The sequence below is a fragment of the Pseudophryne corroboree genome, chromosome 5, assembly GCF_028390025.1.
Source record: "Pseudophryne corroboree isolate aPseCor3 chromosome 5, aPseCor3.hap2, whole genome shotgun sequence".
NCBI classification, from domain to species: domain Eukaryota; kingdom Metazoa; phylum Chordata; class Amphibia; order Anura; family Myobatrachidae; genus Pseudophryne; species Pseudophryne corroboree.
In genome coordinates this window covers 113,387,192-113,401,404 of record NC_086448.1, presented here as the reverse complement: position 1 = coordinate 113,401,404, position 14,213 = coordinate 113,387,192, and the positions used below count along the sequence as shown (strand labels likewise).

Sequence of the window (14,213 nt, the reverse complement as noted above, 5' to 3'; positions counted from 1 at the left end):
ATGAACAGATCAGGTAGATCTACCTGATCTGTTCATTCCATTCATTAAGAAGACCCGTGAGTGCCACCTGCTTTGAGAGTGATATGCTAGGTTTCTACCTGGGAGAGCACCTGGGCATTATTGATTAAAAGCGTGAGTGCCGGTTGTTGGACTGTGTATGTATATATATATATATATATATATATATATATATATATATATAATGTGAATATGAGAGAGAGAGAGAGAGAGAGAGAGAGAGAGAGAGAGAGACACACGACTGCACTGCCCATATCTGTAAACATGGATTAATAGTAGTCATCATTATCTAAAAACTTAGCTGCCAGAAAAGAAGGGCACTATTTGCCAAGTTGGACACTGAACTAGCTACAGAAGTCAATGGCTGCAGTGGAAGATGATGTACACTGGCCAAATCATTAAGGCATTACATAAAAACGGACTTTATGACTTGACCACAAAGTAAATCGCATAAGGCAATTGGGTTGGGTCCGGGTTAGCGGCAGTGAGGATGCCAGCAGTCAGAATACAGATACCAGCATCCCGACACCCCTCTCTCCATGCAGCCTAGCCTTAACCCTCTATAGACGTGAATCTGCTGTGCATTGTTGCTCCCCAAATAATCTAACCCAGCTGTAGCAATTTTGCAAAAAGACATGGGAGAGATGTATGAAACCGTAAAAAGACTGGAGAAGTGAGCCAGCTTTGAAGAAACATTTATGAAGTGCATTCTGTAGAAATAGGATTTTAATTACCTACCGGTAAATCCTTTTCTCGTAGTCCGTAGAGGATGCTAGGGTCCATATTAGTACCATGGGGTACAGACGGGTCCCTAGGGAGCCATGGGCACTTTAAGAGTTTAACAGTGTGGGCTGGCTCCTCCCTCTATGCCCTTCCTACCAGACTCAGTCTAGAAACTGTGCCCGAGGAGACGGACATACTTCGAGAGAAGGAAATACACAGATACACCAGCTCACGCATAACAAGGCAAACCAAGCTAACCAGCTCGAACAAGTCAGCAACAGCTGAACAACAGTACTTAACCAAGTAACAATGCAGTACCTAACCAGGGAACAAGGTAGTAACGAACCAAGTAACAACTGCAGGAGAACCGGGCGCCCAGCATCCTCTACGGACTATGAGAAAAGGATTTACCGGTAGGTAATTAAAATCCGATTTTCTCTTACGTCCTAGAGGATGCTGGGGTCCATATTAGTACCATGGGGATTTACCAAAGCTCCCAGTACGGGAGGGAGAGCGCGGAGGCTCCTGCAGAACTGATTGACCAAACTGTAGGTCCTCAGAGGCCAAAGTATCGAATTTGGAGAACTTAGCAAACATTTTCGACCCCGACCAAGTTGCTGCTCGGCAAAGCTGTAAAGCCGAGACACCCGGGCAACCGCCCAGGAAGAACCCACTCTACGAGTAGAGTGAGCCTTAACGGATTTAGGACACGGCAATCCTGCCGTAGAAGAAGCATGCTGGATAGTAAACCTGATCCAGCAAGTAATCATCTGCTTAGAAACAGGACACCCAACTTGTTGGGATCATAAAGGACAAACAGAGCATCAGACTTTCCGTGAAGAGAAGTTCTCTTCACATAAATCTTTAAAGCCCTCACAACATCCAAGGACTTTGAGGTAATTGAGGAGTCAGTAGCCACTAGCACCACAATAGGTTGGTTGAAATGAAAAGCCGACACAACTTTCGGAAGAAATTGCTGACGCATCCTGAGCTGAGCTCTATCTTCATGAAAAATCACGTAGGGGCTCTTGTAGGACAATGCCCCCAATTCCGACAAACGTCTAGCAGATGCCAATGCTAACAGTGTGACAGTCTTCCAAGTAAGAAACTTGACCTCCACCTCCTGCAAAGGCTCAAACCAATCCGATTGCAGGAACTGCAGTACCACGTTAAGGTCCTAAGGTGCCGTTGGAGGCACAAAGGGAGGTTGGAAGTGCAGCTCCCCTTTCAAGAAAGACTGAACCTCAGGGAGGGCAGCCAACTGTTTCTGGAAGAAAATGGACAAGGCGAAATCTGGACTTTTATGGAGCCCAGACGCAGGCCCACATCCACCCCTGCTTGCAGGAAGAGGAGAAACCGACCAAGTTGAAACTCCACCGTAGGAAACTTCTTGGATTAGCACCAAGACACGTACTTTTTCCAAATCAGATGGTAATGTTTTGACGTTACTCCCTTTCTAGCCTGTATCAGGGTAGGAATAACTTTGTTCGGAATGCCCTTCCGAGCTAAGATCTGGCGTTCAACTTCCATGCTGTCAAACGTAGCCGCGCTAAGTCTTGATAAGCAAACGGCCCCGGATTCAGAAGGTCCTCTCAAAGAGAAAGAGGCCTCGGATCTTGCAGCAGTAACTCCAGAAGATTCACGTACCAAGCTCTTCTTAGCCAGTCTGGAGCAATGAGGATCACCTGAACTCTTGTTCTCTATTAGTTTGAGAATCCTTGGGATGAGTGAAAGTGGAGTGAATACATACACTGACTTGAACACCCACGGAGTTACCAGGGCGTCCACCGCCACTGCCTGTGGGTCCCTTGACCTGGAACAATACCTCCAAAGCTTCTTGTTGAGGTGTGAGGCCATCATGTCTATTTGAGGTACGCCCCAAAGACTTGTCAACTCTGCAAACACCTCTGGGTGGAGGCTCCGCTCTCCCGAATGGAGACAGTGTCTGCTGAGGAAGTCCGCTTCCCAGTTGTCCACTCCCGGAATGAAGATTGCCGACAGCGCCAAAGCGTGCATTTCCGTACAGAGGAGGATTCTTGTCACCTCTGACATTGCAGCTCTGCTCTTAGTTCCAGAATGTTTAATCGGAAGGATGGATTCCAGACTTGACCACCTTCCTTGGAAGTGTTCCTCCTGGGTGACTGCTCCCCAACCTCTGAGACTTGCATCCGTGGTTAGGAGGATCCAATTCTGAATCCCGAACCTGCTGCCCTCCAGTAGGTGAGAAGTTTGCAGCTACCAGAGGAGCGATATTCTGGCTTTCGGTGACAGACGTATCCTCTGGTGCATGTTCAGATGAGATCCCAACCATTTGACCAGGAGATCCAGTTGGAAAGACCGTGCATGAAATCTTCCGTACTATAGAGCCTCATAGGAGGCAACCATCTTCCCTAGAAGGCGAATGCACTGATGAACAGATACTCGGGCTGGCTTCTGGATATCCCGGACCATTGATTGGATCACCAATGCTTTATCCATCGGTAGAAACACCCTCTGCACTTCCGTGTCGAGAATCATCCCCAGGAAGGACAGTCTTCTCGTCGGCTCCAAATGTGACTTTGGAAGATTCAGGATCCAACCAAGATCCCGGAGCAGTCGAGTTGTGAAAGCAATGGACTGCAACAACTTCTCCCTGAACTAAGCTTTTATCAGCAGATCGTCCAGATATGGAATTATGTTCACACCCTGCTTGCGGAGTAGACGCATCATATCTGCCATTACCTTGGTGAACACCCTCGGTGCTGTGGATAGGCCGAATGGCAGCGCCTGGAACTGATAGTGACAGTTCAACAGCGCAAACCAGAGAGAAGCCTGGTGTGGCGTCCAAATAGGAATGTGGAGGTATGCATCCTTGATATCTAAGGATACCAGGAATTCCCCCTCCTCCAGACCTGAGATCACCACTCTCAGGGACTCCATCTTGAACTTGAATTCCCTCAAATATGGATTTAACGATTTGAGGTTCAAAATTGGTCTTACTGAACCGTCCGGCTTTGGCAACACAAAAAGGTTTGAGTAGTGACCCTTGTTTTCCAGGTGAGATGGAACTGGAACAATGACATTTGCCGTTTCCAATTTTTGAATGGCTTCTTGTAAGATAGCCCTGTCAGCAAAGCTGGTAAGGCTATTTTGAAAAATCTGTGAGGTGGGAGCTCTTGAAACTCCAGTCTGTACCCTTGAGATACAATATCTTGAACCCAGGGGTCGAGGCCTGAATACACCCAGACCGGACTGAAATTTCGTGCTCCAACCTGTCCAACCTCCAGGCTGGGAGGTCCACCGTCATGTTGAGGATTTTGAGGAAACAGAACCTGGCTTCTGTTCCTGGGAACCTGCTGGTGCAGGTTTTCTGGATTTTCCCCGACCACCTCTCAAGAAGGTGGAAGGGGACTTGGACTTCTTAACCTTTGCGGTCCTAAAGGACTGCATTGTAGACACAGAGAAGGATTTCTTTGGCGTCGGATTGGCTGAGGGAAGAAAGGTTGACTTATCAGCAGTTGCCGTGGAGATCCACGCATCCAAAGCTTCCCCAAATAGAGCCTGACCTGTGAAGGGTTGGTTCTCCACACTCTTCTTGGATTCCGCATACGCAGACCATTGGCACAGCCAGAGTCCCCTGCGTGCCGAGACAGCCATGGAAGATGTCCGTGCAGTCAGATTACCAAGGTACTTCATGGCCTCCACCATGAAACCTGCAGAATCCTGTATGGGACGTAAAAACATTTCAATGTCACTTCTATCCATAGTATCTAAATCCTCTAGTAACGTGCCCGACCACTTTACTATGGCTTTAGAAATCCATGCACAAGCAATAGTGGGACTAAGCGCCACGCCTGAAGCAGTGTATATGGATTTGAGCGTAGTCTCAATCTTGCGGTCTGCAGGCTCTTTCAAAGCGGTAGACCCAGGGACAGGTAAACCCACCTTTTTTAGACAATCTAGAAACAGAAGCGTCTACTATAGGGGGGTTTTCCCACTTTTTCCTATCCTCTTCAGGGAAAGGAAGAGCAATGAGAACCCTTTTTGGGATCTGGAATTTTTTCTCTGTGTTTTCCCTGGATTATGCAAACATTTAATTAAGCGTTTAATTCTTTAGACACAGGGAAGGTAAGGGAGGCTTTCCTATTGTCTGTCAAGTAAGCATCTTTGACCTTCACAAGTACTATGGGGCAGATGTATTAACCTGGAGAAAGCATAGGGAAGTGATAAACCAGTGATATGTGCAAGGTGATAAAGGCACCAGCCAATCAGCTCCAGTTAGGAGCTGATTGGCTGGTGCCTTTATAACCTTGCTCATATCACTGGTTTATCACTTCCTTATGCCTTCTCCAGGTTAATACATCTGCCCCTTTGTCAGCAATGTGTAAAACATCCCTAATGGCCTCAATCATGAGCTGCACCCCCTTAGCAAGGGATGCCTCACTCCCGGTATATCCCCATCACCGTCTCCCGTATCAGAGTCGGTATCAGTGTCGACTTGCATTATCTGGACAAGAGCACATTTTTTTGTGGGCATATACCAGGGGATCTTAGGGAGGCATTGGGAACAGAACACGACAAAACCTCTACAGATTTCCTCCAAACCTGTGTTTCAGTCTCATTATGTGTTATCCTAGATGAAATCTGGGATATCATTCCCTTAATTGAAGCCACGGATTCAGAAGGCTGAGACATTATATTACATTCCTGAGTACATGGAATGGATTCCTCTGGAGAAGATACACACTCTGCAGCACAAGATACAGAGTCCCTGGACATGGCAATGTGAGATTTATGTACACACACACACACACACACGAAAATGTCAGACACAGTTTCCCCCAAGTACCTTCAGAAATACACAGAGTTGGGAAGCCAGCACACACTAGAATAAAAGCCTGGCGCTGACTGAGTAACCTTAATAGACTACACCGTTGTTATGCGATTAAAAAAACACTCTCCCCGACCCCCCCCCCCCCTTCTAGAACCCCCTGTTACCACACAGGATAGCTGGAGTAAGTGGAGGGTTAGCACTTCCAGTCAGCATCTCGGTCTGTGGAACTGCAGGGAGAAAATGGTGCAGGTGAGTGCTGGATTCACTCCGAGGAGAAGCTCCGCCCCCTTGTAATGGTGCGTCTTCCCGCACTTTAGAAGATTATATTGGCCTGAGGTAATACATTGCTGGCAGTAGACAGAGTCCCTGATACCTCGTGTGACCAGTTTGTAGGGTATCGTGATGGCCCAGGGCGCCCCTCACAGCGCCGCACAGTGTGCCTCTGAGCCCTCCGGAGCGCAGCGTGACCGCTGCACTCCCACCCTGATGACGCTGTTCTCACCGGCTCCCCGCTTGTCAGGTCACCGGTGTCCTACTCACCACTCGACTTCTTCTGGCTCTGTTAGGGGGTGGCGGCAGCGAGCAGTCGCCTCGAGGGCTTGCGATCATCACCCTCAGGAGCTCAGTGTCCTGTCAGAGGAGATTGTGGCCATTAACCTCTAGGGTTGGACACTACTCCATCCCCCCCCCCCCCCCTAAGTCCCACGAAGCACGGAGGCTGTTGCCAGCAGCCTCCCTGTGCCCAAACTCTTTAAAAAGCAGCAAAACTAAAAGAACTCCTAAAGCTCCCCTAGCTGTGACCGGCTCCACCGGGCACATTTTCTAAACTGAGTCTGGTAGGAGGGGCATAGAGGGAGGAGCCAGCCCACACTATTAAATTCTTAAAGTGTCAATGGCTCCCAAGGGACCCGTCTACACCCCATGGTACTAATATGGACCTCAGCATCCTCTAGGACGTAAGAGAAACTATACATAGCAGCTGATTGGTTGCCATGGGCAATTTCTCCACTGGCTCACTTCTCCACTCTTTACTGCTTCATACATCTACCCCATGGCCATATATATTTGTTCCAGCTCAGTGTTCAAAAATAAATAAATAAAACCACACATTAGCTAAAGCGGTTCACATATGTATTGACCAAGTGGGGAGAATAATTATTAAACTATTTTGGTTTTAAAGGTTAAGATACATAAAGGTTCAAATATGCATCTACCCCTGTGATGTCTGGGGGGCTGATTACTTGTTCATAATAAAGAATGATAAGAAGCTGTAATGGAGCGTAATATCTTTATCTATTTGCAGAGGACACAAAATTATGTAATGGGGTGGTACGGAATGAGCCTTGGAGAGAGATAAAGTGGAAAAGTTTTCCTCAAGCAACTAATTGTTTCACAGACTATGCTACATAAATGATAGTTACAAGCAGATTGGTTGCTTGGGGCAGCTACTCAACTTTATATCTCTTTAAGGCTTGATACATCTCTACCAACACATCTTATTATAAGTGCACCAAGTTAAATGGAGAGATTGGGCAGCCATGGTGCAGATGAATAGCAATGTGGGGTGAAGTCAGGAATTTAGTGGCTACAATATGCACACCATTAACAATTATGCTGCACTTATGGAAGCCACAGATTCGCAAAGGGCTGTGCACAAAAATCCACAAGTCCAGGGTGAGAAGGGGGAAGGAGGAGGTGCCTTTACCACACCATTGCAATGGCACTTCACCCCTAATTGAATGGACACCTTACCCAGAACACTGAGTGAGGCGCACAGATAAATACCTGATTCATTCTTCATCCTATATTCATCCAACAGATGCAGCAGCAAGCATATCATTTTCCATGAGGAAACATACAGAAGAGGAATACTAACTATAAACATATGTCATCTATTTAGGAAAGGTGAATGCTGTCCCTTGAAGAGCATATAGTAGACATGATGAAATAAACATGCCAGTGAAATGATGCACCCTACAAGGTTAGTGTATCTCAATATATTTAGACTAATCAGTTCTGTTTTCACGCAGGAAACTGTTTTCAGAGACCTTTCTTTGTTTGGAAAAGTTGTTTTAAATAAACAACCAGCTGCTTTTACTTGGTGAAGTCTCTCCATTATCTAACAGACTGTCACTTAGTTTCTATTCATCAAAACACACAAGAATTATTTATGCAACACACAAGTATTCAATGCTGCACTTCAATACAATGGAAGTAATTCCAGCACAGGAGCCAAGAAACGAAGCTGTGGAAGGCAGGACCATGCACAGACTCAAGATGGCCCAGGGAGGACTTTGGGAAGGCCAATCTAGGGAGCCGAAATCTTTATTAAAGCAAAATTGCTATTATTAATACCCAGTTGTTTGGGGGTCTGTTTTTTTGTTTTTGGGGGGCGGGGGGGGGGGGGGAGGGGTTATTGGGGCTTTTTTAACCTTACGTCTATGAGACTGATTATTAGGATACAGATGAGTAATTACTAGAAGAATTTTTTATATATATATATATATATATATATATATATATATATATATATAAAAAAAAGAGAGCGAGAGAGAGCGCGAGAGCGAGAGAAAGATGGAGGAAGAGAGGGAGAGAGGGAGGAAGAGAGGGAGCGCGCGAGGAAATGTACTACTGAATAATTTGATGATCACTTTGCAGACGCAATTTCACAAATCAAGCGGTTATGTGCCTACCTGAGAAATGAATTGATTAGGTATAAAAGGGTGGGCCTTGGGCAAGAAGAATCTTTATATATTTTGCAAAAAACAAGCACAAAAAGAAACAACCCACTGCGACATACTGTATATTTCGCAAATAAAAAGTTTTTCTACAAAAAAGGGGGGAGGACATGATATCAATTGACCATCAGTAATGGTGCCCACCATACACTTGTGAGATATTAGGTGCTATCTTTCAATTTTGGCCTCATCTGTGAGAGAAATCGAAGGATTGTATGCACATTTTAGGTACCTTGATACGCAGGCACGCCGCTCGAATGTCGCGTCTCAAGAACTCGGCGGTGACGTGCCCATCACGTGATTACCATGAGCTCTATCGCATGATCGCATGGTAATCACTTTGAAATCGCACGTGAACTGCCATTTAATCGCACCTGAACTGCCGATGCGATGCTCCGCGATGTCGCGTCGCGGGGTATCGCACAAGTGTATGGGTACCATAAGGCTGGGCATACAGTATACAATTATCTGTCAGATAATCTGCCAGATCTGACTGCTTGGAATGAAAATCTGGTAACGGATGAGAGCAAATGACAATCGACCATTTACTTCCAAACACTGGAAAACTGACCAAAACGTTTATTCATACAAATTGGTTAAATCACGGATTTACCCATTTAATCAAAATGACAGGTTTTGTCCATTTTCCAGGGTTTGGTAGCGAATGGCCAACTGTCATTAGCTCTCCTCCGTTACCAGATTTGCATTCCAACCAGCCAGACCTGGCAGATTATCTGACAGATACTTGTATAGTGTATGCCCAGCCTTACACTTCCTGTAACAGTTAGGAAGCATCTAATAGGTACCTTATTAGATAGTATAACTAACTAATGCCTTGTGGAAGATATATATTCTCTTACTGTAATGACTCGTGGGGGGAAGGGGATGGGAAGGGGGGGGGGGGGGTGATTCAATTGTTTAATGGGCGGACATGATTGCATACTGCCCGGTCACTTTAGAAGGTGTGATATGCAATTGTTTGGGTGCACACTGTTTTATCGTATACTGGGGGTCATTCCGAGTTGTTCGCGCATTGCCGATTTTTGCAGCGGAGCGATTAAGTCTAAAATGCGCATGGTACGCAGTGTGCATGCGCTAAGTATTTTAACACAAAACTTAGTAGATTTACTCACTTCCGAACGAAGAATTTTCATTGTTGAAGTGATCGGAGTGTGATTGACAGGAAGTGGGTGTTTCTGGCCGGAAACTGGCCGTTTTCTGGGAGTGTGCGGAAAAACGCAGGCGTGACAGAAAAAAACGCGGGAGTGTCTGGAGAAACGGGGGAGTGTCTGGCCGAACGCAGGGCGTGTTTGTGACGTCAAACCAGTAACGAAACGGCCTGATTGCTAATCTGTGAGTAGGTCTGGAGCTACTCAGAAACTGCTAAGAATTTTCTATTCGCAATTCTGCTAATCTTTCGTTCGCAATTCTGCTAAGCTAAGATACACTCCCAGAGGGCGGTGGCCTAGCGTGTGCAATGCTGCTAAAATCTGCTAGCGAGCGAACAACTCGGAATGACCCCCACTGTCGGGTTTAATGTTGCTAACCCAACAAAAGTGCATTTGGGCACCCAAGTGGGTCACTTTGCACACAATTCTGCTAACCAGCACTGGGGGTCTGCAAGCAGTAGTACCGCCAGCTGTTCGAGCCCAAATGGAACAACAACAACTGAATTGCTCCGTCGGGCGCCCGACAGCCACCAGCACAAACATTTCCCTTAGAGCTAGATTCAGTTTGTTAAACTGTTCTGTTGGAACATCACACAATATGCGGCTGCACAAATGTCTGGTTATGGCGGTATATAAAACACGTATATTTCTGCTCACCCTCTATGAAACACAAGCAAAAACAAAATAAAGTTTTTCTACCCCAATATTAGTGGCAGCTAACAGAATCTGCCCCATAGGGTCTAATATCTACAAAATAAAAACACAGCACTTTCATTGAGAATCTGAGAGTGTGTCTTGTCTCTCCACAATCCAAATACATTTATCCTTTCAGGAATGCTTCATATTGTTAAAGATATATGAATTCAATTTTATGTCACAATGGTAGAATGTCTATATAACACCATAACGTATTTACTTACATTCTGCTCGGCCAGAGAATATACAAGCTGGGGAAGGATGTCTCCTTTAACAACTGCTTCTGCCAGATCATCATTATAATTGGCGAGCCTCCCAAGAGCCAAAGCAGAGGTCTGCTGGATAGTTGGGACAACATCCAAGAGAAGGGGCCGCAGCAAAGACATTACGCCTAAGCAACAGGAGAAAATAAAAAATAAAAAATAAATGACACCGCATGAAGAGAGAGTGACAACGCACCTAACTCATAGAAAGAAAAGAAATATTAAAAAGTGATTAAAAAACATAAACGTGATCTGAATGCAGTAGTTAATAAACAGTGCATGCAACAACATATTTCCTTACTGTGCTAAAACAGAATTTATTATACAGATAAATATTTATGGTTATTCCACTATTACAAGTTACCAACCTTTATTTTGAGGATGCAATACAGGAATATAGATTACAAAAGAACAAAGCTTAGATGATCATAAACATCCATAATGGTGTACAGTACAATCCAATAAGAAACATGTAATTCAGACCTGATCGCTTGCTAGCATTTTTTGCAGCGCTGCGATCAGGACAGAACTGCGCATGCGTATGCACCGCAATGCACAGGCGCGTCACATGGGTACAAAGCGGATCGTTGCTGTGCGACGGGTTTTACAAAGAATCAATTCACACAGGCGATCGAAAGGAGATTGACAGGAAGAAGGCGTTTGTATGTGGCAACTGCCCGTTTTCAGGGAGTGGTTGGAAAAACGCAGGCGTGTCCAAGCGTTTGCAGGGCGGGTGTCTTATGTCAATTCCGATCCCGGACAGGCTGAAGTGATCGCAGCGGCTAAGTCCTGGGCAACTCAGAAACTGCACAAGGTTTTTTTGTACTGCTCAGCTGCACATGCGATCGCACACTTGCACAGCTAAAATACATTCCCCGGTGGGCGGTGACTATGCGATCAGGTCTGAATTGCCCCATAAGCCTTCTATAAATAATGTGTTCCATGCATTGTGAATACAATAAATCCTTCTGGAAAAGTATGCCACAATCCCCTGTATCTATTTGTCACTTATCAACTACCTGAAAGCTGGGTTAAATTAGTCCCCCATGCTTTACCAATATGAAACTCCCTTGTTTCCATGTTGCTCCTTAGATTTCACCGATACACAAATCTGTCAATGTTTTATTTTAAATAATGCACCACGTTACATAAACGCGGAGTGTGAGCGAAACAGAGGACATCTGTGTCTGGTTAAGTGAGGGATACAAGTATAACATTTACAGCGTTCATGCAGTACAGTCAGGTTGCAGTGGCTGAAACACTGTTACTCAAATCCACCAGGGCCAACAAGCCGCTAAGATGCTTCTTTTGCCAGAACTTAACGAAAATAAAACAAACTGTAATTTTTATTGCGTTTTATTTTTTACCCCCAAAAGTTTGCAAAACAGGCTCTAAAAGGAACAGAAAAAAAAAAGCCTTAACGCTGTTTTATACATCATCCAAAAATCCACGTTAGCCTAAGCACTGTACATTTTCTTGCCTCGGTTCTTACCGGCCTATACAGTGATCACACTTAGTGTTCTTTACCTTCAGTAATCACAAATCAGATCATGAAACAGTGTTTACTATACCCCGCACATGTTACATTCAATCTACTTCCAATCCTTTCATGACCATGTCATTCCAAAGTATGCAAAAGCTTACCTACTTATTTATTTCTATAGGGTATTTCATTTCATGTCCTATGGTCAAATATAATGTCTAGCCTGTATGTAGGTGATCAAGATCCTGCATATCCCAAAATCTAAAATCGCTTACACCGCAATGAAATCGCTTTACCTTTCCGACTGATGTCAATTGTTGTTCAGTTAAAAGAGAAGAAAACGGATTGGTTTAATGGTTTGTTCAGGACCCACGCCCATGGAATCGTCTGCGTCGGGCTCTTTAAAATGACGGTTTCAATACTGTGAATGAAGTGGATGCAGCAACTGCCACATAGCTGAAAGGAACAGCTGCCTCCTCAGAGCCAGCAGCTTCTCTCCTCCTTGCAGCTCAATAGATCAACTTCCCTTGTAAACTGGTACAATGTGCACAGTCGGCTGAAACAGCTTACAGGGAAAGCAGAGCCGGGCTGCAACCAAATGCTCCCATTGTAGGCCTCTGCTACACTAAAGTGCACTCTCCCTGGGCACGGATTACAACCTGCATGGGTTAGTACGCGCAATCAGTGCTAGGAAAACAAACATTGCTTTAAATACCAGTTCAGGTGTTTGTAAATAAAGATAAATATATATACGGGAAACCACAAACCTTACAAGGAAGATTATTTATACAGAAGATATAAAATCAATGATTCTGTCGGACAGTGTTCAATAACCAACAATCACCACACAAACCACATGGGGATCAATACATCAATGTCTCTATGACAACCATGTTAGATTTATTTTGTTGTCATAATGCCTTCAATTTGAGTGTAAAGGGAAAAGTGTTTTATTTAGTCTTGTCACTCCTTCATTTACAGCCTTCTTGTTCATTAAAGCAAATATTGTAACAAACTACCTAAAGTAAAAGACATCGAGTGAGTGAGTGATAGATAGATATAGATATAGATATATATATATATATATATATATATATATATATATATATATATATATATATACACATATATACACATACATACATACATACATACATACATACACACACACACACACACAAACACACACCGGTAGTAGAGGATGCTGGGGACTCCAAAAGGACCATGGTGTATAGACGGGATCCGCAGGAGACATGGGCACACTATAAGACTTTGAATGGGTGTGAACTGGCTCCTCCCTCTATGCCCCTCCTCCAGACCTCAGTTATAGGAACTGTGCCCAGGGAGACGGACATTTCGAGGAAAGGATTTTTGTTACACTAAGGGTGAGACACATACCAGCTCACACCACAAACATACCGTACACTGGATTAGCAGGAATACCAGACAACAGTATGAACGAAAAACAGCAACAAGCTGAACATAACCGAATACACAACTTTTGTGTAACCGAACACATCAACTAACAATACAACTGCAAGCAACAGTCCGCACTGGGATGGGCGCCCAGCATCCTCTACGGACTAGGAGAAAAAGGATTTACCGGTAGGTATTAATATCCTATTTTCTCTTACGTCCTAGAGGATGCCGTTGACTCCAAAAAGGACCATGGGGTCTATACCAAAGCTCCAGACCGGGCGGGAGAGTGCGGACGACTCTGCAGCACCGATTGAGCAAACATGAGGTCCTCATCAGCCAGGGTATCAAACTTGTAGAACTTAGAAAAAGTGTTTGAACCCGACCACGTAGCTACTCGGCAAAGTTGAAGTGCCGAGACCCCTCGGGCAGCCGCCCAAGATGAGCCCACCTTCCTGGTAGAATGGGCCTTCACTGATTTCGGCAACGGCAATCCAGCCGTAGAATGAGCATGCTAAATCGTATTACAAATCCAGCGTGCAATAGTCTGCTTGGAAGCAGGATTTCAAATCTTGTTGGAAGCATACAGGACAAACAGGGCTTCTGTTTTCCTAACACGAGCCATTCTGGCGAAATAAATCTTCAAAGCTCTTACGACATCGAGAGATTTTGGCACCGCCACGGCATCCGTAGCCACAGGCACCACGATAGGTTGATTTATGTGAAACGAAGAAACCACCTTCGGCAGAAACTGTTGACAAGTCCTCAATTCCGCCCTATCCATATGGAAAATCAAATATAGGCTCTTGTGAGACAAAGCCGCCAATTCCGACACCCGTCTGGCGGACGCCAAGGCCAAAAGCATGACCACTTTCCAAGTGAGAAATTTCAACT

General features: G+C 44.9%; 1 protein-coding gene across 2 annotated transcripts in view; it reads right to left on the bottom strand.

Annotated features, from left to right (window-relative positions):
• Positions 1-14,213, bottom strand: part of SPAG6 (sperm associated antigen 6) — a 350,667-nt gene that overhangs the window by 260,794 nt on the left and 75,660 nt on the right. For both annotated transcript variants that reach the window (XM_063921580.1, XM_063921579.1), the window contains exon 3: positions 10,382-10,548. In XM_063921580.1, coding sequence (XP_063777650.1) covers positions 10,382-10,548 — 167 coding nt within the window. The remainder of the gene's footprint in view (positions 1-10,381; positions 10,549-14,213) is intronic.